This window comes from Sarcophilus harrisii, chromosome 3, assembly GCF_902635505.1.
Source record: "Sarcophilus harrisii chromosome 3, mSarHar1.11, whole genome shotgun sequence".
Lineage (NCBI taxonomy): Eukaryota > Metazoa > Chordata > Mammalia > Dasyuromorphia > Dasyuridae > Sarcophilus > Sarcophilus harrisii.
The window spans coordinates 179,191,866-179,219,247 of record NC_045428.1 but is presented as its reverse complement, the minus strand read 5'-3'; the positions used below and the strand labels follow the sequence as shown (position 1 = coordinate 179,219,247).

Genomic DNA, 27,382 nt, shown 5'->3' with positions numbered 1-27,382 from the left:
GGAGCACAATGTGCCACCTTCTCGCCCCCAAAAAGAGAGCATTCAGAAGGAAAGGGTGGTCAGTAGTATCAAATCCATGCAGCTTAAAGATAAAGAACGATTGGAAAAAAGACTATCAAATTTTCATTTAAGAAACTGTTGATGTCTTTGGAGAAAGGATGTTAAATTAAGTGAAAAGATCAGAGCTAGATTGCTAAAGTTGAGGTGTGGTAGGAATATGGAGGTAACCCTTATAGATAGCTTTTTTTCCTAGGAATTTGAAAAATAAAAGAATTTGAGGGGATAATAAGCTCTAGCTAAGTTTTTTTTTTAATTTTTTTAAGGATAGGGGGACTTGGTTATATGTTCTTAGTACTTGAATATTTAAATGAATCTAGATTTTTAAACAATATGGTTATTCTCATTAACAATGAAGATTGCTGGGGCAGCTAAGGGGCGCAGTGGATAGAGCACCAGTCCTGAAGTCAGGAGGATCTGAGTTCAAATCTGATCTCAGATTTGTGTGACCTTGTGTGACCCTGAGCAAGTCACTTAACCCCAATTGCTTCAGCAAAAAAACCCAAATCAAAATAAACAGACAAAAAAAAAAAAAAAAAGAAGTCCCTCTCCTTGCAGTCCCTCAATCCCTGTTTATTTCTCAAAAAAATCATAGAATTTTAGCTCTCAGGAACTTAAGTAACCATCTAAACTAACCTATATCCAAAAAAGCAAAAACAAAAAACCCCAATATAATCTCCATATTATCCAACATATCTATCTAGACTTTATTTAACTTTTGCTGGGAGAGAATCCATATGTTCAAGGCATATATCTCTGAACTGTTAACTTTGAGGTGCATGAAATTTCCACTTATAATATTAGCTTTCTTTTTAATACTAACTTTTTTTATAAATAAGACACCTATTTTGAAACATCTCTAAAATGGTAAATACATTATAATCCAATCATTTAGAAGAAATTTTCGTTTGCTGACATTTTACATTCTTTTAATAAATAGATTCTGGTATTTTTTCTTCTTCTTTTTAAATGATGAATCCAATTGTCTCAGGACCAAGAATTCCAGTAAAATTTCGTTATACTTTAAATGTAAAACTACTGAGCTCTCAAGATGGTGCTGTATACTAAGAACTACATTTGGCCTTTTTGTTCTTCAGCTCCCTTACTTATATTTCAGTCTTTCCATCGAAGACATAAATAGCAAACAAAGAAATCAAAATCAGAGAGCAAAAAAGCAATGCTTATGTTTTTATGCATTTTCTGTGGATCTACCTAGATCAGCAAAAATATTCCTAAGCTATTCTAAATATAATTTTCAAATAGCTTAGAATCTCAGAAATCCCGAGCTGGAAAGGATCACTCATTATTCCTATATGGCTAAGTTGAAACAGCTTGAATCTATTTGACTATAAAAATTCTTGGTATTTATGCCTGTTCAATAGGGGAAAACCCTGGTGGAAGCACTGAGGCAGCATAGTAATGTAGATAAAATTTAGTAGTCAGAAAATGATTATTTAAAGGGGTTTTAATTGAATCACCTTATTCAGGGTTTTATGTCAGTGATGGGGATTAAGAGAATCTTAAGAACAATCACAAGGTAGACATGTGCCAAATAAAAGTAATAAATATCAATGATAATGAGATTTTTTTAAAAAAAATTTCATATGAAAATCTAATTTTTGAAACTAACTACTATTTAGAATAACTTTTTTATAATTTTTGTTTTGTTCAGTACTAACTGATTTGTTTCTTTCCGTTTTTTTTTAAGGATGTCAGTCAACATTTTGACTTCAAACATGCTATCACTGGCTTTTTTATTCAGTGGATTAGCCTTCATTTTCTGTCTGTTAATGTTGTCCTTATGTAGTGTGTTTATTTAAATTATGACTTTTTGGGGTGCCTCAAAATTGTTAAACTTGTTTAAAAGGTTTCATTTTAAATGCTGCATACTTGAAGTGATTCATTATAGACTGTGTTTAAGGGTTGCGTAAATGGACAGAAGAGTAATAGGGATGATTGGTTAGAAGACTTATTCATGGAGCAATATAAGTAAGAGCAGAATTTGCCTAATATTAATAGGCTATCTATAGTGCTCTAAAGAGAGTTGGCTATCAGTCTCTCTCTAAGTCTATAGAAGGATAACTATTTGGAAGTTAAGGAGGAATGATCCAGAGAGAAACAGTATATGGCCACAATTGTCCAATTTAACTATGACCCAAATTTGGACAAACAAGACTTTTCCTTAGTGATAGTCAAGGATTTACTAGGGCACAGTCCCATGAGTTTGGTAGACTGGCTGAGGCAATAACACCAAAATATAATTTATAAAGGTCTGGAGGCAATGGTCATGCTTCTGCAATGAAAAGGAAGAAATTATGTTTTTATTTCAAAGCCCAAGAAGTCTTAGTGGCAAAGGACATGACTATGTACTTTAAAGAAACTATTAGTAAGATTGAATAGCAGAGTCAAAGTCAACAGTCCAGAACTGGAACAAAGGTCAGAAACAAAAAAACAAAGGCAGATCAAAGATTCAGACAAAGCTTTTGCAAAGATTATTTTCAGTGGGCTTGGAGCCCTGATTGTTTCTTTTTTCAGGATCAGTTGTTCATTCATCCATCCTTCTTCACCTCTCTGCAGCTTTTGACATTTTTAATCACTTTCTCCTTGATACTCTCTAGATTTTCATGATATGACCCTTTCCTTGTTCTCTTCCTACATTGATTTGACTATTTCTCAGTCTCCTTTGCTGGATTTTATCCAAGTCAAACTTACTAAGTATGAGTGCCCCCCAAGGCTCTGTCCTGGGCTCTTTTCCCGCCTCTTTTTCAGTGGGTTATCTCAAATTCTAAGGGATTCAGTTAACATTTTTGCAGACAACTCAGATCTACTTATTCAATCCTAACCGCTTTGTTGACCTCCAGTCTCACATCTTCATCTACCTATTGAACATCTTGAATTCGAAGTCCTGTAGACATCTTAAGTTCAAGATGTTTAAAACTAAAGTCATTATCTTTTACCAAAACAATTCCATATTCTTAACTTCTTTGTTATAGTTGAAATTATCATCACAACCTCTCAATAATCCAAAATCACAATTTAGGTGTTGTCAACCTCAACTCTTCACTCTCATTCCCCACATTAATTTTTACCTTTGAAACATCTCTGATATAATCCCCCTTCTATCTTCTAACAATGCAATCACTTTGGTGCAGGCCCTCATTACTTCACACATTTGAAGCATTTAGTAGCCTAGTGGTTGATCTTTTGGCCACAAGTGTCTTCCCACTCCAATGCATTCTCTGCTATCAGAGTAATCTTGTTAATGCACAGATTTGATCATCCTTCCTTCTCCCTCACTCTTAATAAAGTCTGTTGGTTCCCTATTACCTCCAGGATGAAATATATGGAATTAAAATCCCTTCAGAACTTTTCTCACTTCTGCCTACCTTTCCAGTGTTCTTATACGCCACTCATATATTCTTTTATATAGTCATTCAACATCCTTACTGTTCTTCAAACAAAATACTCCACCTCCACATGAGTATTTTCACTGACCATTCTTCATACCTGAAATGCTTTACCTCCTAGTTTCCACATGGTTTCCCTGGGTTCCCTTAAGTCACAGTTAAAATCATGTGTTCTATGAGAAGATTTTTGGGGGATAGGGTGTTGAGGCAATTGGAGTTTTTTTTTTTTTTTTTTTTTTTTTTTAATTTAATAGCCTTTTATTTACAGGATATATACATGGGGTAACTTTACAGCATTAACAATTGCCAAACCTCTTGTTCCAATTTTTCACCTCTTACCCCCCCACCCCCTCCCCTAAATGGCAGGATGACCAGTAGATGTTAAATATATTAAAATATAACTTAGATACATAATAAGTATACATGACCAAAACATTATTTTGCTGTACAAAAAGAATCAGACTCTGAATTATTGTACAATTAGCTTGTGAAGGAAATCAAAAATGCAGGTGTGCATAAATATAGGGATTGGGAATTCAATGTAATGGTTTTTAGTCATCTCCCAGAGTTCTTTTTCTGGGTATAGCTGGTTCAGTTCATTACTGCTCCATTAGAAATGATTTGGTTGATCTTGTTGCTGAGGATGGCCTGATCCATCAGAACTGGTCATCATCTAGTATTGTTGTTGAAGTATATAATGATCTCCTGGTCCTGCTCATTTCACTCCATCAGTTCGTGTAAGTCTCTCCAGGCCTTTCTGAAATCATCCTGTTGGTCATTTCTTACAGAACAGTAATATTCCATAATTTTCATATACCACAATTTATTCAGCCATTCTCCAACTGATGGACATCCATTCAGTTTCCAGTTTCTAGCCACTACAAAAAGGGCTGCCACAAACATTCGTGCACATACAGGTCCCTTTCCCTTCTTTATAATCTCTTTGGGATATAATCCCAGTAGTAACACTGCTGGATCAAAGGGTATGCACAGTTTGATAACTTTTTGAGCATAGTTCCAAACTACTCTCCAAAATGGTTGGATTCGTTCACAACTCCACCAACAATGAATCAATGTCCCAGTTTTCCCACATCCCCTCCAACAATCATCATTATTTTTTCCTGTCATCTTAGCCAATCTGACAGGTGTGTAGTGGTATCTTAGAGTTGTCTTAATTGAGGCAATTGGAGTTAAGTGACTTGCCCAAGGTCTAAGTATTAAGTGTCTAAGGCTGGATTTGAACTCAGGTCCTCCTGACTCCAGGACATGTGTAGCTGCCCCTTATAAGAAACTTCTTGTGGAGGTCACAGGAGGAATTGCCTTTGGGCTTCTTCCGTATCTCCAGTGCTTAGCACATAATAGATGCTAGTAAATGTATTATAGCAGAACTGACAGTACAAACTAGTATTATAAACAAGTTTATATGATTCTATATAATATGGAATTTACAAATTGACTCATGTCTATATGTTTAAGTTCCTTAGGACAAACTTTTGCTAATATCTAAATTTTTAGCCAAATGAGATCATATGGACTAGTGAATAATCAAATCACTTAATAGAATTTGTTGGAATCAAATTGCATTGAATTGACATCAAGTGGTAAATTCTGTTCTAATCCTTTTAACCTTAATGGTTAATATTGGATCTAATATTCACAAAGTTCCTATGTTTTGACTTGTAATTATCCAGATAACAACCTTTATTCATGTTCTTTTGTGTTAAATATTTCTATAATATGTGAAATTAAGGAAAAGTAAAATTGAAATCTTATATCAATATATACATTATGATAATCAGAAGTATGACTTTAAGAATCAAAATCTCAAATTAAATTTTTCTAGCTACAAGCTTCATTGATAATATAGAATGCAATTTAATAGATATGCTCATACAGAAATGATACAAAAATATATGTTTCTTGCCTCAATGCCCTCTTGGGTCCTTGCTTTAATTGGCTTCAGGGAAATGAAGCTGCACATCTAATTGCAATATTGAAAATCGCCTCTAAACAAGAAGTAGACCTTTTCTGGATTGTATAAATAAAAAAAGAAAGAGGGCACAAACATTATAAAGTTTTATTTTGAGGTACATAGAAGTAGCTGTAGTCTCTTTCCCAATATAAATATAGTATATCTCAGGTACCCCAGAATATGTCAGTCACAAAATAGATTAAAACAGAATAAAAATCAGAGTCTCTAGAGGACAGTTAGGATTTCTTTGTAGTCAAAGACTTTATCATATAGTCTTTTACTCTAGACAACTATATCTGCACATCTCTCCTCCTTTGCTTGTAAAGAATCTTGTCTAACCAGCATTTGTACACACTCCATGTACAAAATTAGTGTTTGATTTACATTTCTCTTAGTGTGTTTCTCATGATCTAGTCATTTAATAACCTTAGACATGTATTTTTTCCTCTATAAAATGAGTAGATTAGAACAAATTAATTAGATAGCTTTTAAAATTCTAAAATTAAAAAAATTTCTCATTAAGCATGATTTTTAAAATTTTAAAATACAAAAGACAAAAAATTAAAATACAAATTTTAAAATACGAAAAATATAAAATCATTAAATTTGTTATTTTCAGTTGTCGTCAAGTTATCTATAAACTTTCAGTTATGAGATACAGGAGATCATAGGTCAATGTCAGTAGTATGATTTTCTATGTAATGTACTATAAACAGTTAGCATTTCTGATTATTTTTTTTAGATCTTCCCCCTCCTCCAGTGCCACCACCTGCTATAAAATCTCCCACTGTCCAATCTAAGGGACAGCTGGAGGTACGACCTATAGTGTTGCCAAAACTCCCCAGTGCAGAAACAAGAACAGACAGATCATCAGAAAGAAAAGGAAGCAGCTACAAAGGGAGAGAAGCGTTGGATGGAAGGCAAGTTTTTGAGATGAGGACAAATCTAGACCACAGAGATTCACAAGAACTCCAAAGTGATGCTAAAGCACGAGGAAACAAAGCATCAAAGCGAGAAGTTCTACCGGCAAAACCTCATCTTGTCCAAGGTATTTTCATTTATTCTTACTATTCTATTTTTATTACATGTGTACAGTGACTGGTTAACTCATTTGGTGGGAATGTGTTGCTATAAGAGGAAGGTGATATATTTGACTCTGTTATGGGCTAATTAGCTCCATTTTATTCCATGACCAAAAGTGCACCTCTGTATCAGGCACTTTCCTCTTTCTCTATAACTAAAGGTAAAATTGGCTAGCCATTTCAAGCTGGAACTCATAAGATACAGTATTCTCTTCAGCACCATCTAAGACTTGGCCCCTTACAGTGCAGGCTCAAAAATTCAGTTTTGTTCTCTGTATGCTATCCCCACCCCAAGTTCCAAGGAATGCTCAGGCTCTTAGGGAATGATTTATATTAGTACATCTCACAAAAGTCATGGTAACAAACCAGAATGTCAAGTTATTACTTTTCAGAACAATCCAGTTTCCAAATAAAAATTTGTCATTAGAAGGGAGTACTCTGGGGCAGCTAGATGGTGTAGTGGACAGAGCACCAATCCAGGAGTCAGGAGGACCCGAGTTTAAAACTAGTGTCAGACATCTAACACTTCCCTAGCTGTGTGACCTTGGGCAAGTCACTTAACCCCAATTAGCTTGCGAAGAAAAAGAGAATAAGAGAATACTTTGAAGTTGGAGTGAGGAAGACCTGAGTTCAAATTTAGTCTCAGATTAGGCCAATAACTCTGTATAAGTCTTCTCACCTATATAATGGGGATAATAATACCACCCATCATCCAGGATTATTGTAATATCAAATGAGATAATATTTTAAAGCACTTTGCAAAGCTTAACGTACTATATAGATGTTAATTATACTTGTTGTTCCAAGGAGCAAATTATAGATATTACTTGATAAATATAAAATCTGAGCAAAGTAAATTAGGTGTTTTTGTGAAGCTGAATTAACTAATGATTTATTTTCCCTTCTCCATTGTAAGAAGTCCATAGAACAGGAATAGAGACTGGCTATCAAGACCTGAGCTATTTCCAGGTTTGCATGGCCCACTATCAGAGACTTTTTGAATACTTTCTCCTGACTTGTCATCTTTATTCCTATGTAAGATAGCATCTAGGTTCAATGAATTTCATTGTTCAGGCCTAGAAGAACTACTTCTTCCAATACTCAAAGATCAGACATATGTGATTGTTAAGCTGTGTTGATGATCTCTGAAAGTTCATAGAGAAGAAGAAAGAATCTGTATAGGATAAAGAAAGGCAAATATTTGGATTTTTATTAAACAGAAGAAGATGCACTTTGGAAACTAGATTAATGAATGTGGCATCTCCTAGTAATATTGTAGAATATTATTAAAGACATGACTTGCGAGCATTAGAGCATTAAGGCAGTGATCCTTAAAAGTCATCATGGCTTTACAAAGGAGAAATACTTTTGACTAATCTTAACTAATTCTTGATTGATCTTATTTCTCTTTTTGACAAAATTAGTGTACTGGATTACAAAAAAATGCTGTAGATATAATATTTGATTTCAGCAAAACATTCAACAGATACTCTTTGTTGTCCTTATATACTAGATAGAGAGAGATGTGAGTTAAATAGTAGCTTTATTTGGTAGACTCAAATTTGATTGATTGAATGACTATGACCAAAGAGTAGTGAAGAATTCATCAAAATAAATTTGAGAAAGTGCCCTACTGGGGTGCCATAGGAAATTGTTCTTCGCTCAGTATTGTTCAGCATTTTTACCCATCTTGTGAGTTAACAAGAGCTAGCTAATTGATTGGATGACAGAAATCAGTATACAAAGTGATTTCAATAGAATGAATAATAGGTGGAATTAAATAAGACAAATATAATAGAAATAAATTAAAGTTCAACCCAACTGTAAATGGTAAAAATATGACTAGACAGTTCATGGAAAAAGACCTAGGGAATTTATTGACTATTAGGTTTGGTATTTGTTAAAAGTAAAATGGCAGCCAGATAATTCTCCTAGGTAAAAAGTAAGAGAGTAGAAATGGTTAAGGTGAGGGAAATGGAATGAGATTAAAAAAGGGATAAAATGTCAAGGACAAGCTTAGTATCTTGATTGATGAGGAACTGTGTACTGTGTTCTGATTAAGAGTTGGAAGTACAACATTTTAGGAAAGACATATAAACTGTTGCGGCCAGAATAGACCAATCAAAAACTTGAGAGAACAGTCACTTGACAGAACTGGGGTTGTGTGGCCTGGAAAACAGAAAGTTTGGAGGGTAAAGATTTTGTTCTCAAAGAGGACCAAAATGACATAACTATTTTAGAGTCAAGTTACAGTGTTTTGGACTATGGCTGATTATTCTAATATCATCTCAGATTATTCTTCTAGAGCTTTTATTCAAATAGTTGGTGTGAATATTTGGAGTGGATTCTTTAAATTGAGCATCTTACATTTATTTTGAGCTACTTCAATTCTGCTTTGCTTATAGAACACAGAACTTTTTCTGATGAGGGCATACCATGTTGGGCATCAGTCTCAGAGTTCTTAATGGAGATTTAGAGTGTTCTTCTATCACTTTTCCTAACCAACATATTAGTGAAGTTCTCCATAAAATAGTCTTTTTAGCAAATATACATTTAGCATTTTAACAATGTGGTCAGGTCAGTGGAATTGTACTCTTTGCAGTAAACTATGAATATTTGGCAATTTAATTCAAGAAAAAAAAACTTAAGTGTCTGATATCTTATCTTGTTTGGTAGTCAGTCTAATACCTCTTCTCTCTCACAAGGAGATTCCTATTGAGCTAGTTCTGGTAGTGCATGTGTCAATCTCATTATCAATGTGTATATCCCTAAAAAATACATTGCCAAAATAAGTGAATTTATCCACAGCATTCAAAACTTCTCCAATTGTTATAACCAATCATTTCGTATATAGATTGTGTGGTGCTGTCTGATGGAGTACCTGGGTTTTCTTGGTATTAATTATTAGGTCAAAATTAGCACAAGCAGCAGAGTATTGATCCATACTTTGTTACATCTCAGCTTTAGAAGCTCCATTGAGAACACAATCATCCGGAAAAAAAATAAACAAACAAACAAAAAAAAATCATGTATCAATAGTCCCTTCACTTTAATCTCGGCTTGTAGACTTTTTGAGTTGAATAGTTTACTGTCAGTGCAATAACTGACCTTGATGCTGTATTCATCTTTATTGAAGGTGTTTGACATGACTGGAAAAATCATGCTGAAAAGCATGGACATAAGCCCACAGCTTTGTTTCATTTCAATGGTGGCTGAGAAAATGCGAGAGCATTGTCCATTATCCAGAATGTGGGCAAGTATTTCATCATGAAATTGATGTAAAATACTGATGAACTTCTCTGAGCAACAAATTTTGACATAATTTTCCCTAAGCCCTAGCAACTGACTGTAAGAGGCCCTTGGTCAGAATTACAAACATTGTGTATAGATCCCTGTTGTGCTTTTGGCATTTCTCTTGTTGGGCAGCAAACATCATATTGATTGTTCTTCATTCCTTTCTGAAGCCATACTGGCTCTCAGGTAGATGACCATCCTCTAGAAAGAATTGGTCTATTAAGTAGGACTCTGGCAATAATCTTGCATCACTGAGACCTGCAGTTCCTCCTTCTTCCCCTGGTAATTGCCACAGGATAGTCTGTCCTCTTTACCCTTTATAGAGGTAGAAAATGGAGGCATCCTTGAACTCCTGAGATATAACTTCCTCTAAGTTATGAGCTGCACAAATCCTCAGTAATAGACCATTGCTCTTGGCTGTTTCTAACTCCATTTCTCCCAAGGACTCTCTGCCTAATAGTCTGAGCCTATTCTAGCATTAAAATTACACCTTGTTCTCTTTTGGAACATTGATGATAAAGGTCTTCTGGTCTGTATACATTTTTTTTTATCTCATCACAGTTTGTCATGGAATCATAGGCACTGATGATAGTGGCCTGGCATTTTCTTGCAGGTGTCAGTGACATTGTCATGAGTCTGTCTTTTACTCCTTTTGGTAGGCATACAAGCTTGTTGACTAGATTAGTTTTGATTTTAAAACCTATACCAACTTCACAGTGCTCCCCCTTCATTGTGGTCACTCCAGAAAAATATGTTTCCAGCTCCGTTTTCAGTAAGCTGATCTTCATTTGCCATTGCTATTTCACACATGCTTACTATTTGTATACAATGCCTGCTGATTTCTGTCACAACAAGAGCTATTTGTCTTTCAGTTATATTAGATTTTGTATTGTTTATAAGTATGTATACATTCTATATATCAATGGAGAATGGAATCATCTTTGCAAACGTTTTTGTACATGTTTTGGTAATGTAACTATAGGGTGGAATATCCACTTGCTATGATAATCAGGTCGGGGTTGGATAAGCAGAAATTTTTTGGATATGTTTCCTAATCTATTTCTTGCACCAGGAAGTGAGACTGTGATAGTGTAAAAGGGTCCTCTTCAGATCTTTTGGTTACCCTCAATATGGTTTATCCCATCTGCTGAAATGGTATCTGCGCATGATTCTTGGAGCTATACACAAGAGTTAGGTGAATCAGATGAGCACCAAAGATGGAAAGAAGCCCTGAAAAGAACTTGGCAGATCACACACAAGAGATACTAGTCTTTCCTAAGCACATCCTATACAATTTAAGTATTATTATATGGTAGAAACAAATCAGTGGAAGGAAATTACAGAGAAAGGAAGATTTAGATTCTAGGTTAGAAAATAAACTTGTTTATCATTAGAACTATCTGGAAAGTGGAGCAGATTGCTTCAAAAGTAATAGATTGATCTTCACGAGAAGTCTTTTTTAAAATTTATTATAATTATTTATTGTTAAGTTTAAACAACATAAGTTTTCATATGTCAATCAATGCCCTGCCCCCAAATAGGACTGCAAATTAAACTTTGGATTTTACTTCATACCATTTGCTTTAAATATATAATTCTGCTTTTACTTCAAAATAGTTCTGCTTATCGTGTTACTAGCTAAATAATTGAACTTTCCTTATATGAATTTAAAATATTACTTTGGCCCTTTAAAATATCATTATTATAATATATTTTAAATTAACTCACCCTCCATTAACTTCCCTTTATTCCTCCTATTGTGATACAAGAGGCCACCTGCCAGTGGCTGCTGGAGGTCTAACTCAGACCTGTAGAATGGCATGTGAACAGTTGATGATGATACAAAGAAACTGAGAGGCAATTGAATTCTCTGACCTCTCCACTGAAAGGCAGTTGTATTGTCTGACCTCTCTTTTCTTCCCTCTGCCTCCAACTTATTTCCTTCCCAGTTCACAAGCAACACCTGTATCAGTAAAGGCTGCTTTGCAACTCCTTCAGATGTTATGATCCATAGCTATAGAGGCCTTAAGAGAATTGATCTGCCCCTTCACTTAGGCATGGTCCTTAACAATTCCCCGTTTTTTGTTTTATGGATATTTTCCCCCCACAACATGGTCAGTAAGCTTGTCCATTTGCTGTTATCTGAGTTGACACACTGAGGAATGCAAGCAGCACTATCACCTCTGGATGGTTGTAGCAGGTATTGATCTTGTGAGATGTCATAGAGGCAAACTTAAATGGAGAAGAGGACTATAGTCAGAACAGGCATTTAAGTCTCTCATCAGTCTCCTGGCTCGGTCCATTGATGTGTTGGCCCAACTAAAAAATCTTACTGAGTCTCTTCTCCCTTTCCTTCCCTGTGGGTTACCGAAGGAATTCTGGGAGCATCCTCCTCACAAACAGCTCTCAAACAGCTCTTCTTATGCCCCACATTCAGGCACCTTAGGTTGTGATACGGGAGCCACCTGCCAGTGGCTGCTGGAGGTCTTACTCAGACCTGTAAAATGGCATGTGAGCAGATGATGATGATGATACAAAGAAACTGAGAGGCAGTTGCTGTTCTCTGACCTCTCCACTGAGAGGCAATTGTATCCTCTGACCTCTCTCCTCTTCCCTCTGACTCCAATTTATTTCATTCCCAGTCCACAAGCAACACCTGTGTCAGTAAAGGCTGCTTTGCAACTCCTTCATATGTTATAATCCACAGCTGTGGAAGCTCTCGGAGAATTGATCTGTCCCTTCACTGAGGCATCATCCTTAACAGTTCCCAATTAAAACCATAAAGGAGCAGGGGGTGAAGAAGTTTTAATATAATCAAAATTAATTCACACAGTGGCCATATCTAAAAATGTATGTTCCCTTTTCCATCTTATGTCAAAAGAAATTTCATACCTTTAGAATATTTCCAGATCTACTAGAAGTCTTTTATGTATAGGATAAATTGGTTGATGCTGTAAGAAAACTTCTTAGATACTTGTTAAAACTGATGACTTTTGAAGTCCTTTCCAACTTTTGAATTATATGATTCTGGGTTCTTCATCAGCTTTTTTTTTTTTTTTTTTTTTTTTTTGCAGTTTGACTGCAAAATGACTTTCAAATAATACATATTTTATGTTGTTTACATATATTAATTTTTTATGCAGAAGATATCTTACCATACTGTAGACCTACATTTCCAACATCAAATAATCCCAGAGATCCAAGTTCTTCAAGCTCAATGTCATCTAGAGGTTCAGGAAGACAAAGAGATCAAACAAATGTAAATCGAAGGAATGTTGCAGAACTGCAGATGCTTGGAGCATATGAAAAAGAAGTGGATAATGAAGAATTAGAGGTATCAATTATATGTTTATGGCTACTTAATTGCATCTTTTCCCAAAGTTAGGTTCAGAGAAATGTCTTAGTATACAACGTCTCTAAATATTTCTGAACTTTTAAAAGCCATTAATCAAATTAGTAATAATTTAATGGTAATATTGTAATTAGTAGTAAAATGACCTGTGGGTCATTTTAAAGTGGTATTCACATTTATTGTAGTATAATTTCTTGTAGACCATGTGCTCCTCTTTAAATTTACATTGCTATACAAGCCATACGTTTAGAAGCAAGAAGTGTCTTTTCTAATACTTGATTTTGTTACCATTAGGTGTTGATTATCATAATTTTCAAACATTCCTTTTAGTTAGAGCTAAAAAGAGCTGTTTTGCTCTTTTCATGATTAATCTTTTGATAAATATATTTGGCCCCAAATTGTTTCCTGCAGTGAACATTCTATTTATACTAAGTAAACAAAGAGTGGAATATGAAACCAGTTAGGAATGTCTGTCAATTCTCTAAAAAGCATTATGGATTTGATTTTTATATTAAACTTTGTGATGGGGACTCATCTATATTTTAGTATAGTAATAAGTCCTAAAACAGTAATATCTTAATTGATTGAAATTCACTGTATCCAACAAATTATATTCTCCTTTTTAGTCCCTTCCAAAAGAACTTTTAAAATACAAGAAATTTTAGTGTTCATATTTTTAAAAGATTATGATAGTTTTGTTTTTTGTTTTTTACAGGAAACTGAAAGCTGAAGAAGATAAGAGATGCTTTTAACAGTCTTGTGTCATGTAATATGAAAAGTATCACTCACAAAGCTTATTGTCTGATGACATATGACACCAGAAATTATGTTCAGTGCAATCAGAGTGTACAAATTTTCATTTATTCTTCTCCTCTCAATATCATTTTAAGAAATTCTGTTGGGAGTTTTATTGCTGTGATCTATTATCTGTCCCTACAAAAAGCATCTTATTTCCCCTCCATGGATATCCTCAAATCCTTATACCTTATCCCCAGCAAGGGAAGAATTTACCTGTGGAATAGAATGGAATCTAAGCTCTGAAGTTGGTGGAAGTACAGAAGATGGCACATCTTAAGTACTTTCTTTGAGAAGGTCTCAGGTACCTTTTTTGAGAAGGTGCTACTTAGATTCACTCATTGCTTATATACCAAATATGGTAATTACTGTTAAAGGACAGAGTTGCATACAATCTACTTCATGAAAGGGCTTGTCTGATATACTATTTTTTATATAATTTTCACTATTAATGCAGATTATAACATAAAAAGGTTTTGTTTTGTTTTCCACACAGATTTGTTGTTGTTTGTTTACTTTTATCTGTCCATGATCTCATCCTTTGCTGGATTGGGGAGAGGAGGGAAAGTAGGGAGGTGGGATGTAGGGAGATGTAAGGTAAATGCAAAAACTACAAGAAATTTGAGGTGGAGTGAACCATACTGTAAATATATATTCTTTTCAATGCCTGTTGGTACTTTATTTTTGTCTTCCTTTCAGTCATTGAAATACATTCTTTAAAAAAAGAAAAAGAAAAGAAAAAACAATATCCTTTTGGATAGATGGGTTTTAAGCCAATTAGATCTCTGGTTGTCTAGTCATTGTCATAAGTAAGTCTAGCAAAAACTTTGTTCTATTTTTCAATTTAAAATAATTATAAATACATATTAAAAACAGATACGTTTTAATGACCAATTGAGTAAGGAGACCATCTTAACTGGCAAAAATTTCTTTTGAAAGTGTCAGTTCACCTTACAGAAGTGCCACTTAAAGAAGTTTGAGTTTTTTGAGTTTTGTTTTTTGGTAATGCACTGTTTTTTTATCTTTTTTTTTTTTTTTTTTGGTTTTAAAAGCACAATCACTAAACTTTATTTGTAACTTTGTATTTGTCCATTGTAACTATTAATCTTTTTTGTCTTACTGAAAAATGTTCAGAAATTTTTCTTCATTTTTTTATTAATGCTGTTTGTATTTGGAATATTTGAATGATGACAGATGGTGAAGTAACTTACATGCTTAATTGTGGACCATAGACAGAATATTTCTCACTTTTCCTGGAGTTCTGGAAAATTGCAAGTTTAATGTAGCAAAACTTAACGGATTTTCATGTAAGCTCAAATAGAGACATTAATTGTTTAGACTTGCCAAATGATGCCCTCCGTCTGTAGTTTTTTTATGGCCTTTTTTTTGTTATTATGTAAATTTCCTTGATTTTGTCATTGGTGCTAATTGAAAAAAGTGTGTTTTCATGGACAACTATCAGAACTAGCCCCATTGAAATAAAACTCTTTTTAAAGTTTGGTATGTACCAAAAACTAAAAGTGTTCATTTAGATAATGTTTTAAAAAGTTACATAGAAAGGTTGTACAGCACTAAGGGAACAATCCATGTGATTAATGTTTTCATTATGTTCATGTAAGAACTTCTTATTTTTTAGGCATAATTTTGCATATTGAGGATCCAATAATCAGAAAAATAATTTTTGTCACATTATTTATTAAAAATGTTCTCAAATACATCATTCTTTCTCAAGTCCTTATTGCTTCTCATTTTTGTCTTTACACAAATCATTATGCTTAGTAATGTAGGCTTAATATGTTAACATTTTACCAATATATGCCTGATTAAGTAAAACTTAATCTGATTGTGGTAGCAGAAGCCAAGGAGGTTTTGACTGTTCCTACAAGATCTTCTATCACAGTTGAGCTGACCTAAGCTACACATGAAGTTAAAAACTTGTCCAATTCAAGAGTTAGTCCCAGTGTCCAATTTAGAAAGGTTTTATTCTTTCTGAAGACTCTTAGGAGGAAAAGTTTTATATTGAAGTCAAAATTAGATTTATAACAATGGATAGGAAAACATGTAACTCACAATCCACCTAGCTCTAAATATAGAGCTTCAAAGAGGAGATGGGTTCCAGAGATTCTCAACAGTAATCATGTATTCTGCTGACTCTTATCCTCCTAAAATAATACTGTAATCTTCTAAAGTTATTTCAAAGTGAGGGTATTGAGCTATTTGGTGCACTAATAGATCAACTAGTTATTCAGTCAAAAAGCATTCTAAGGAGGGAACAATATTGAAGCAGCAAACTATTTTATCAGATCAGAAATGAATAGTATTAAAAGAGTCAAATACAGACGTTTCTTCCAGTAATTTGTTGGCAACTCATCTATTTCTTTATGACTGTTGTCTGTCTTTTTGAGTTTACTACATGGGGTTCACTCAACCTAAAACGAGTTAAGTGATGTTATAGTTCATCCTTCATTCTCAGAGAGGATCAATGGGAAGATGATGACTTGAAGATGAATTGATTTATATGAAGTAGAGCTATGCAAGGTCATTAGCCTTACTCTCTCCTCCAGAGTCACTGGAGTCCAGGAGCAAAACTTAAGATAACTGTCAATGGCCCGGGATGCAGTGTGAGATAGTCTTTCCCAGGTCTCAGTTTTTCTGAGGCAATGCCTATTCAGTGATTAAAGGAGATTGAAGGCAGTAGTAATACCAGATAGAGTGTGTGGTAAGTACCCTCTTTCATTTCATCAAAAATTCATATCATTTTTAGAAGAAATGATGAATTCACAGTTCGGAATGTCTTCTTCTAGCATATAATCAAAACCAGGTGTACTTTTCTAAATGATTTTTTGAGAGCTGGTTCAGATAAAATCATATGCTAGTTTGCTAGTTCCATCCCTAGATTTATTTAAGGCCATTATTTATAATACATTTGTGTAATATACAAATCGCTATATGCCACCACTACATAATGAAATAAACTATATGAGCCATACACAACAAATCAGTTCCATTTATTAAATAGTGCACCATTTTTATTGTTAATTCCTTATTTAATTAAAAAGGACCCCTTATTTAATAAATGAAACTGGCTTCCTTAGTGATTATCTAGTTCAACCTTTTTAAAATAATTTTTACAAAGTTTTATTGATGTCTTTTGCTTGTATAGCAGTAATTTCTTCAAATAAGTTCCCTAAGCATCATTGACAAATGAATCTTTCCTTGAAACAGAGAATAATAGATAAGCAAAACCAACTAACAGTGACCATAGTATTCTATAGAACATTCTATATCCTTATACACTTAATGCCTCAATTAAAAAAGGTCGTCTATTGAGTGTCATTTCAATCCAGTTACTAAAATAGTGTTTCATAGAGATAGAAAATAAAATAACAAAATTCATCTAGAAAAACAAAAGGTCAAGATTATTAAGGGAATTATAAATGCAAAGGAAGATGGCCTAGCCACATCAGATCTCAAACTGTGTTACAAAGTATGGGTATCATCAAAATTATCTGATACTGGTTAAGAGATGGAGTAATGGATCAGTAGAATAGTTTATAGAGGAAGACACAGTAGAAATGACCATAGTAATATAGTACTTGATAAATGCAAAGATCCAAGCTTTGGGAGCAAGAATGTGCTATTTGAAAAAAAAGAAATGCTGGGAGATCTAGAAAGCCGTTTGGCAGAAACTAGGTATAGAACAACTTCTCGCACCAAGCTAAAAATGGATACGTGATTTAGATATATAGAGTGATAACATAAACAAATTAGTGAAACATAGAATAGTTGGTCAGATTTATGGATAAATGAAAAATGTGTGATCAAACAAGAGATAGCATTTGGGATATAAATTGGATAATTCTGATTTCATCAAATTAAAAATGTTTTGCACTAGCTACATCATGCAACCAAGGTTATAAGAAAAGTTAAAAAAAAAAAAACACAAAAAACTGAAAAAAAATTTAGTTTTTCCAGTAAAAGTCTCATTTCTCAAATACATAAAGAACTGAATCAAATCAAGAACTGAAAACAAATGAGTCTTCAGCTGATAAATGTTCAAAGGATAGGAACAGACAGTTTTTAGATGACAAAATGAAAGCCACTTATAGTCCTGTGACAAAATGCTCCAGATCACTACTGATTTAGGAAAATGCAAATTTAAAAAAAAATCTTAGGTACCACCTCACACTTACCAGACAGGGAGTCAAACTAATTAGCCCAAGAGCAATCAAACAATGTAATGTGTACCATCATGATATCAAGAAAACAATGTCCAGAATTAAGTAGAAACTTTGAAGTGCGGAATCAAGAGAAACCCCTCCCCCCAAAAAATAAATAGTTTAAAGCAAGTGGAAGGGACTAAGTGATGATTAAGTAGTCATACTGTAATGGTATGAGAAGACAAATGATCCTTTAGGAAAATGGAAAATAATAATAGTATTTAAATACTAAATAAATAGTATTTAAGATTTGCAAAGATTTTATGAATATCTCAGATTATCCTTCCCAATAACCTTGGTAAATAGGTATTATTATCATCACATTTCATAGACAAGGAAATTGAGACAAATAAGTTGATTTCCTCAGATTCATATAGCTAGTAAGTATATAATGCTGGATTTAAATTCATTTTCCTGGGTGCAGGTTAAAAGTTCTACTCACTGAACAACCAAAAAAAAAAAAAATACTCCAGTATAAATAAGGAGCAAAGGAAAGAAAGATTTCACATAAATGAGAGTAAAGGAGAAGGAACATGTCAGGTACCTGATTCTTATCAAACACTGGAGAGTATTGAGCACACATATAATTTTTTGTTAAAGTATATTGCATGGAGAACCATGAAATGATAAAGAGGATAGTTGTAATTTAGAAAGAGGATAAAGCAGAGGAGAGACTAGTCACCAACCAAAATAAATCAATTTCAAAGAGTCTATTATAAAACAAAAATATTAATAAAAGGAAAAGAAAATAATAAGACCTGGGGCCTGGGTTGTGGTTTGGTGGAGAACAAAAAGGATAGGCATAGACCAATGAGATTACTAGGGTTAGCCAGATGAAAAAGTTTGAGATTATTGTGATGATTTTTTTGTGGAGAGAAGCATTGCTGAAAATTTCAAAATCCTTCAGACTCTTTAAAAGTGAACTAAGGTATGGAGGGACAGGAGACTTGGCTAAGGGTCTCCTCTCTGCCCCATCCCTTTATGTAGTATTTTCTCCAGTGTATTGGAAAGCCATATTTGTTCCATCTTCTTGAAAGCTTCCATTTTTCTACCTTGATAATTTTTAGATGACCCCTGGAACATTACAAAGTTTCCACAACCTATCTAAACACTCTTTTTGTGCATTGCCACTACATTTCCTGAAGGAATTTTCACACTTTATTTTATGCTTTAGCCTTTAGATTAATTGGGTTTCTTATCACTTTTTTAGTGGCTTGAAATCAGGAATATTGATCTGCTTGAGTTCAAATTCATTTGCCTTTAAAGATGAAAGTTCTTCATCTTTAAAATGTGCTGGAGAAGGAAATAGCAAACCATTTCAGTATCATTGGCAAGAAAACCCCAAATGAGGTCACTAAGAATTAGATGTGACTGAAAAACAACCTAAAAGGAATGACAAAAATCACTTGCTTTAAATGGAGTGGGATTCTTTCAACTAGATAGTATTGTCTAGTTTATATAACCCCAAAATACTGTCACAAATTCTGAAATAAAGTGGTCCTTTTTCTAAAAGGCTCCCATTATTTATACCTCAACAACTAGTTCTTGAAATTCTTTCAAGAACTCTCCTTGTTGATGAGAATCAGATATCTAATAGAATTACCCCTTTTTGGGGTCCTCTTCCTTCTGAAGAATGAAACTGTTATCAAGAAGGGTGCTGCAGCATATTTCTAGAAAACTAAATTACTCTATACTTTTACAGTATGTCAGGTCTATGACTAGTTTGCAGAATTCTTTGATTCCTCATGTTTGTAATATGCTTTAATGAAGTGACTTTTTGATGAACAACTTTAAGCTTATATATACCTCCACCAAACTTTATTCATACTCTTCCAAAGTATTCCCAAATATGACAAAATCATTAGCAAGTGATTAATGTCACTGACCATTTCTTCTAAATATGATAAGAGTTCTCGGAAATCTCAGTCAATTAATTGTAAAGAGGACTGAGGAACTTCTACAGAATGGAGCTAGTAGAAATAGAGAATAGATTCAATTTCAAGGGCCTCTTTGCAACAATATCCTGATTAGTCACTATCTCCCTTTTAGAAACACAGATTAAATGCAAAAGATAATGGTCTGAGAAGATAAAGAGCAATAGAATGCAGCTGTAAGATGAGAAAGCATTAAGGATCAGCACATATTCAGCAACAATTTTAAAATTTTAATTTCTCATAAAAAGCAACAAAAACTTAATTATGAAAGTTCAATTAGGATCCTTCTAGAAAACGAGGGCTTCAGAGAAAGAACTCTGGGTGATGACTAAAAACCATTACATTGAATTCCCAATCCCTATATTTATGCCCAGCTGCATTTTTGATTTCCTTCACAAGCTAATTGTACAATATTTCAGAGTCTTATTCTTTTTGTACAGCAAAATAACGGTTTGGTCATGTATACTTGTGTATCTAATTTATATTTTAATATATTTAACATCTACTGGTCATCCTGCCATCTGGGGGAGGGGGTGGGGAGTAAGAGGTGAAAAATTGGAACAAGAGGTTTGGCAATTATTAATGCTGTAAAGTTACCCATGCATATAACCTGTAAATAAAAGGCTATTAAATATTTAAAAGAAAAAAAAAGAAAACAAGGGCTTATAAAAGGTAGAGGTAGCACTAAGCAGCTCAATTAGGAACCCCTAGGAAATTAGGTGTTACAAAAGGTAGAGATGGCACTGGGAACTGGGAACAAAGTTATGGAGGCAAAAGACAGAAAATTATCTATACAGAAGACCATGTAGATGAGTTTTAAGTGACATATGAAGTGCACAAAGGAGAGTAATCAATAATAAATTCTAGACTCATATTCATATAGATTTTGAGCTAGAAGGAAAATTTATGATCATATAGAACAGGAAGGAAATAATATCTCTAAAGTGATTTATCCAAGTTTGTACAAGTAGTAAGTACCTGAGTTTTTCTCAGAAGACCCATGTCTTCCGAGGTCAAATCTAATACTTTCATGGTACCACATTGTCAAGAAAAGATAAGATTGAAACCAGATTATAAAGGTTTTAAAATTTGAAGAACGAAAAGAGGTTTTGATCTTAACCTGTGACAACAAAGCAGATAATGGTATCTTCATTTTTACATATAAGGAGACTAAGGCTCAAAATATCCAGTGACCTTTTGTCTGCAGGCACAGAACCATGCAGATAATAAAAGGTAGGAGCCAAACTCAGATCTTTTACCTTCAAGGCCAGTACTTTTCCCATTATTCCATGCTGTTCTTTTCTCTCGTAGGATTCCAAATATAACACCATCCTAAAATCTCATCTGTGAGTGTAATTAGAAACATTTTTTTCTGATTGTTTATACATTTTCACTCAAACCTTTTCCTTCCCCTCTGATTTTTATTTAGGGAAAATCAATCTTCTCTAAGAGCTTAATTTATAAATGTTGAATTAATATCTAAATTATTTCCCACTCCAAACCTAAAAACAAAACAAAACAAAAAAAAGCATTAAACATTTGTACATATAGTTACAGCTTTCAATAATGTTAGAAATGAAATTCTAAATCTGAGGCTCTCCCTGAACACAGGTTTTTGAATCTAAATCTTTTTATTCCAGTAATAAGAAAAGAATTTGGTAAAATGCTGCTTTAGAACATAATCAAAGGGCTATAAATATTTTACCTCCCAGTTCTTGACTAAATCACTAGCTTTGTAATAGTTTTGAATACTACCCTTATCAACTAATTAATATTAAGAGCATATTTAAACTATAAGCCAATTTTAATAATTTATTAAAAGATTAGTCATGATATATAGAACAATTTAAGTCTTGGGATAAAAAAAGTAATTTTGTTTTACAATATGATACATATGTGCAAGGATTCATCTCACATAATCATTAAGAAAAAATAAAAAATTTTGGAAGGAAAAAAAGTATATGAGGAGGAAGTTCTTAGTATATGTGATGAGGTTTTGCTCCCCTTGCTTCTCAGTCAGGAAACCAAATGAAGAGGTTCTGGGTTATGCTCCCAAATATTGAGGTTTGGTGCAGGGCAGGAAGTTGTGGGAACCCCATTGGTCGGCACAGAGATCCTTTGTAAAGGAATTTGCGAACCCGAAAAGCTGGACTGGCAAAAAGAACTTTATTACTGGCATTGGGAAGTCAGCCTTTGCTAGAAAAACTGAATTCCTTGGTGGCAAGGTCACAACAGAGGTATATAAAGTTTGAAGCAGAGAAATCCTGGCAGGAGGGTAAAGAGGATCCTGTTAGGGAAAGAGAGATAAAGATAAAGAGGGAGTAATGCTGAAAGAGAATACCATTTCAACGGGCAGAGGGTTGCAGCTTATGCCAAGGGGAGAGAGAGGTTCCTTGGCATGGCATGTGAGGTTCTCTGCAAGGAGTGAGCCCCAAGTTGCCTCTTTTTATAAATGAAACGTTGGCTAGAAGCTGGAGGCAGCTTTTGATGGGAGCTAGGTATGGTTTGTGCTGGAATCAGAATAGAAAATCTTGGAATTGAATGAGTGTCTCTGGGCTAATTTCCAACTCAATAGGATTAGGAGTGGTCCTGGACTCAAAGTCCCACACAGATAACAAAATGAAAGCACTTTATCTTGATTCCCTGGGGTGGGTCTCTCAGGGGAGAACTTAGTGTTCCCCTCAAAGTCAGAGAAAGAGAGAAAGAGAAAGTTTTGGGTCTCCCCACATCAATAGAAATCACCTGTTTGTAAAGAATGTTGTTACCTTGTGCTTATATATCTAAGATTAGAGCTTAACAGCATCTCAGTCTCCAGAGAAGAGAATGAGCAGCTAAAAAGTAACTAAACTAAAGATCTAAATATTTCTAATAGGATTCAAAGGCCTTGAGTATGTTGTAAAAAATTAGATTTTTTTTTCAGTTATTTGAATTTTCTGAATATAGCAAAATAAGAATTTATTAATTTCCATCACAAGGCAACTATGAGTAATAAACTGAAGTTCTTTCCCTTTCTGGAACTGAAAAAATGAAGAATGAAATGGATGAATGCCATAAGGTAAGTGATAGTAGGGTTAATGCCAATTAAAAATACTCTTAAACCTTAGCTTAAAAAATTACATTGCTAAATATCAATTTATTACCAGAAGTGTTTAGTCTATAACTCAGATTTGCATAGATTTTTTAAAAGATTCTCCCTTCAGCTTATAGTTGGCAGTGTCTAAATCAGGTAAATTTTAAATAAGGGCAAAAATATGGAAATCAAGAAGTATGGAAAAAAAAAAACAAAAAACAAAAAAAACTCTGGTCTAGAGATTCCTAATTTGATGTTCTTATTAGTGCTATAAGGTTTGAGCTAGTTCTCACCATATGGCCTAGTTATTGGCTAAAACAAACTTAAAATTACTATTGGATTATATTGAATTATATTTTGTAAGAAATTAACAAAAAGGGGATAATCTACAAAGGGACCTCAACCAGAAAAAAAGATCTGCTAGAAAAAACTGCTCTGGGACTCCATCTATTCCAGAATGCCTAGAAGGGTTGATTTCCAGAAGATCAGTTAACTATAACAAGAGATATGTTCAGAAACCAGACAGCCAAATGATACATCTGAATCTTAATATATGATATATTGAGAAAAATAGACAATAGAAATAAGTTACCCTTCCCTTTCAGTTATTACCCATGTGCTGCTGTTCTTTGTAAGACCTTCTTGCCAAATGTTTTAGTCATATGTCTTTTCCTCTTTCACTCACACTATTCCCAATATGGCAGTCCTCATAATTAAAAATTTAATATCTTCAGATCTTGTTATATCTGGTGAGTTTGATTCCCACCCTTCTCCCAACCCCTTTAGATGAGGTCAAGATAGCAATATCTAGTTCGAAATAAACATGTGACAAATTCACAATGATCATTCTCCTTGCCAAAAGAAAGATTTATTTAAGAGAAGAGTTTACAGACAAAAATAAGAGGTAAAATAGATACCAGGAGTGGCAAATATGAAATAAGAGTGGGGAGAGCTTATAGAAAGGAAAAAAACAAGTTCCCCTGGGGAACTCACAATTAACCAGGAGAAAGGAAATATTTCATGAGGTGAAAGAAAGCCATTGACTGGCAGATTAGACTAAGCAGAGTTCGCTGGAGTAAAGAGAAAGGCACCCTTAAAGGGAAAGTACAAGGAGCGAGAGAAAGAGTACTTCATAGTGGGCTTAGTCCTGAAAAGAATTTAGCAAAGATTATCATCACCAGATATTTTATAGGGAAAATGTATCCTTGAGGGTTTCTGAAGTGCAAAGGCAAGAACGTACCTGGCAGACAAGGTCCCCATTCTATCCCCATATCCCCATATCTAAAGATATCAAATCTAATCAAAATAGTTTGGGGAGGGCTAATTTTTTTGTATGCAATTATGATTTATAGAGTTTACAATTGTCTTAACTTGTGATAATAGGACAGTCTTGGAAAGCTAAGTTCCCAAAAAGGTTGTCTCAAAAATTGTGAATGTCTTTAAAGATGGATGAATTAACAATAGACTAATTTCACATTATTCTATATGAATAGGATTTGGGAGTTCACATCATCTTGGTATACCTTTTTAAAAATTTGGCTTCTTTTTAGCATGGTGGCTGTTATCTGCTCTCTTTTTCAGGGACTATTCACCCTCCCTGTCTGTATCTTGCTCCTTCTTTTTATGTGGGAAGGAAATTAAGTGTTGCCTATGTGTTTGGACTCATATTGGGATTTCACTAATACTGTTGTGATCCAGCAACTCACTGAATTCCTCAATGCCTCCCTTGGTCAGTTATAGAATTCATCTTGATCAGGAAGCTTGATCAGGGTACAGCTGACTACCTAATTCTAGAATTGCAAATTACCTGAGGATGATTGAAACAAGTTTTAAAAAGGATTATTGAAACCAGTTTTTTTTTTTTTAAAGAATATTGAATAGAGACATCAAAAGAATCTACATGACTTTAATTCCAACTTATCCCATGATAAGAGTATTTCCAAATGGGTTACTCTGTTGCTGCACTTGTAACTTGAGCCTGATGTTCTGACCAGATGTTACCATTTTCCACCAGTCTCTTCTAACTTTTTCTATGGATTTGTGAATGTGTTAACCAAAACAGATTATATAACAGCTTCTCAAGACTCCATGAAACTCTCCTTGTTGAAATGTATTTAATGTTCCCTCATCTCCACTCATCTTGGGCACTCCACTAGCCTGAAATTGGTGGTGAACTTGAATTACATAAATTCAATTAAAAGGCCCCAGTTTTTTTTTGTTTTTTGGTTTTTGGGGGTTTTTTTTGCTGCTTTGGCAGTCTTCTTTATTTTAAAATTTCAAAATCAACTTTTGATAATGGGCAAGGAAACAAGGTAAACATAAATTTGAAGCCTTTTCAGTTATAATTAATTTACTTTGCAGATCAAGTGTTTTGAGGCATTTCAATATCTCATTTGCAAATGAAAGGCAAGTGGAGACAATGACTTTGTCCTCAGACACAAAACGCTAATATTTCCCCCCAGTCACTCATTTTAAAAATCAATAGCAAAAACTTTGAGTTTAATAAAATCTGGGCAACTTGGACACTAGAGCTGTTTCATGACCATTGAGATAGCTAGTTAGATTATTCAATAAAATTTTGGACTTAAACAAAAGAAGACCAGAGTTTAAATGTTAAATGCAGACCCCTTACTAGCTGCCTGACCCTAGACAAATCACTTCTCTCTCAGCCTCATATAATGGAACTATTAATAGCATCTTTTGGAGGATAATTTCAGAGTTAAAAGAAATGATGCATGTAAAATATTTTGCAAATCTTCATTTCCATTCAAATGTTAAGTGTGATTTATTAATTGAAGACATGACTTGTGATAAAGACTTGGGAAATGTACTAGATGGTCAATATAAGTTAGGGTAAGATCTTTCCTTGAGGAGATTCTGTTATGAATAATAAAGAGTTAGTGAACAGAAAGATAGCTTTGTTTTCCAAAACTCACCTAGAATTTGGTAAATTTCAGAAGACCTGAAACACTAGAACCAGAATGTCATTGTTCTTTCTTAAAGAGCATAGTGGTAACCCAGTAAAGGATTAGCATTAAGCAAGAGGTGAAGACTACAACTTTTCCTTGAGGAGCAAGCTCAGGAAATCCAATGAATTGAAATATTCCATAGAAATCTATATCTATATAGTTAAATAAGGCCCTACAACATTCTTCTCTTGGAATTTTGGGGAAAATCCACTTTAGGTTAGGGGAGGGATAATTTTATAATTACTGTGTTTTATAATCCCTTTGAATAAGTACTTCTTTGCTAAAAAGCTAAATAAATCTAGTGATTGATTGAAAAGAAAGAATTTAAGAATAAAGTAATTGATGAGGCAAAGTAAGAAAGCTGAGTGAAACAAATTGTGAATACAAAAGAGAGGTAAAAGAAAACAAGAGGTTAATAAAAGAAAAGGAAACAAACTGAATATGGCTTTTAAATTGTACAGAGAAGATAATGAAGGTATAAACATGCCAAAGGGTAATACAAGATGGTGGCGAGCAGACATGGCTTTCTGTGATCTCCTCTGGTCTTCTCTCAAACTAACAGCAGATTAAGCCTCTTAACTGGTTTTGGAGTGACAGAACCCCCAAATATTTAGAGTACAATGCATTTCCAGAAGAAGGTACTTTGGAAGAACTAAAGAATAGATTGGCTTCAATCAGTCAGGGGGACAGTCTGCCCAGCCCAGATTGCAGAGTAGGGAGCCTGGGGCAAGGAGCTGAGACAGGAAGCCAGAGCATTGTGGATTCCACACTAGGGAATCTTCTGTGAGGTTCTTAGGCTACTCTGTCTTGGTTGCAAGCAGTGGTTTAGCAGATTTGCTGTAAAACACCCAAAAGCAACTGCACAAGGCAAATTGGAAGCCACAGAGTCTTGGAAGAACTTGGGATCTGGTTGCAAATACCCAGCACTGGAAGTCAGTCAGGAACTTTGGCTCCAGGGCAAACTAAAGTGGCTGTTGCTCCTTTGCCTTAAGAGCAGATCTCAACTCTTAAAAATGAGCAAAAAAGCAAAAAGAACTCTGACCATAGTCAACATTTACATATAGAGAAAATAGATCTCAAACCCTAAGGTTCCTAAAGGAAAATCAACTCCAGATGAAGCCCCAAAGGGAGATAGGGGCTGGTCCCCATTTCACAAGGCTTTCTTGGAAGATTTCAAAGGGGATCTTAAAAGAGAGAAGAAAAATGGGGAAAGAGAATGAGATCTTTGCA

At 34.2% G+C, this 27,382-nt stretch overlaps 1 protein-coding gene and 1 long non-coding RNA gene across 6 annotated transcripts in view; one reads left to right on the top strand and one right to left on the bottom strand.

Annotated features, from left to right (window-relative positions):
* Positions 1 to 15,676, top strand: part of ROBO1 (roundabout guidance receptor 1) — a 622,307-nt gene extending 606,631 nt beyond the window's left edge. For all 5 annotated transcript variants that reach the window (XM_031958836.1, XM_031958837.1, XM_031958839.1 and 2 more), the window contains 3 exons: positions 6,179 to 6,484; positions 12,956 to 13,146; positions 13,880 to 15,676. In XM_031958836.1, coding sequence (XP_031814696.1) covers positions 6,179 to 6,484; positions 12,956 to 13,146; positions 13,880 to 13,894 — 512 coding nt within the window. In that variant the 3' untranslated portion in view covers positions 13,895 to 15,676. The remainder of the gene's footprint in view (positions 1 to 6,178; positions 6,485 to 12,955; positions 13,147 to 13,879) is intronic.
* LOC116422292 overlaps positions 1 to 27,382 on the bottom strand; it is a 72,712-nt gene that overhangs the window by 15,104 nt on the left and 30,226 nt on the right. The window lies entirely within an intron of this gene.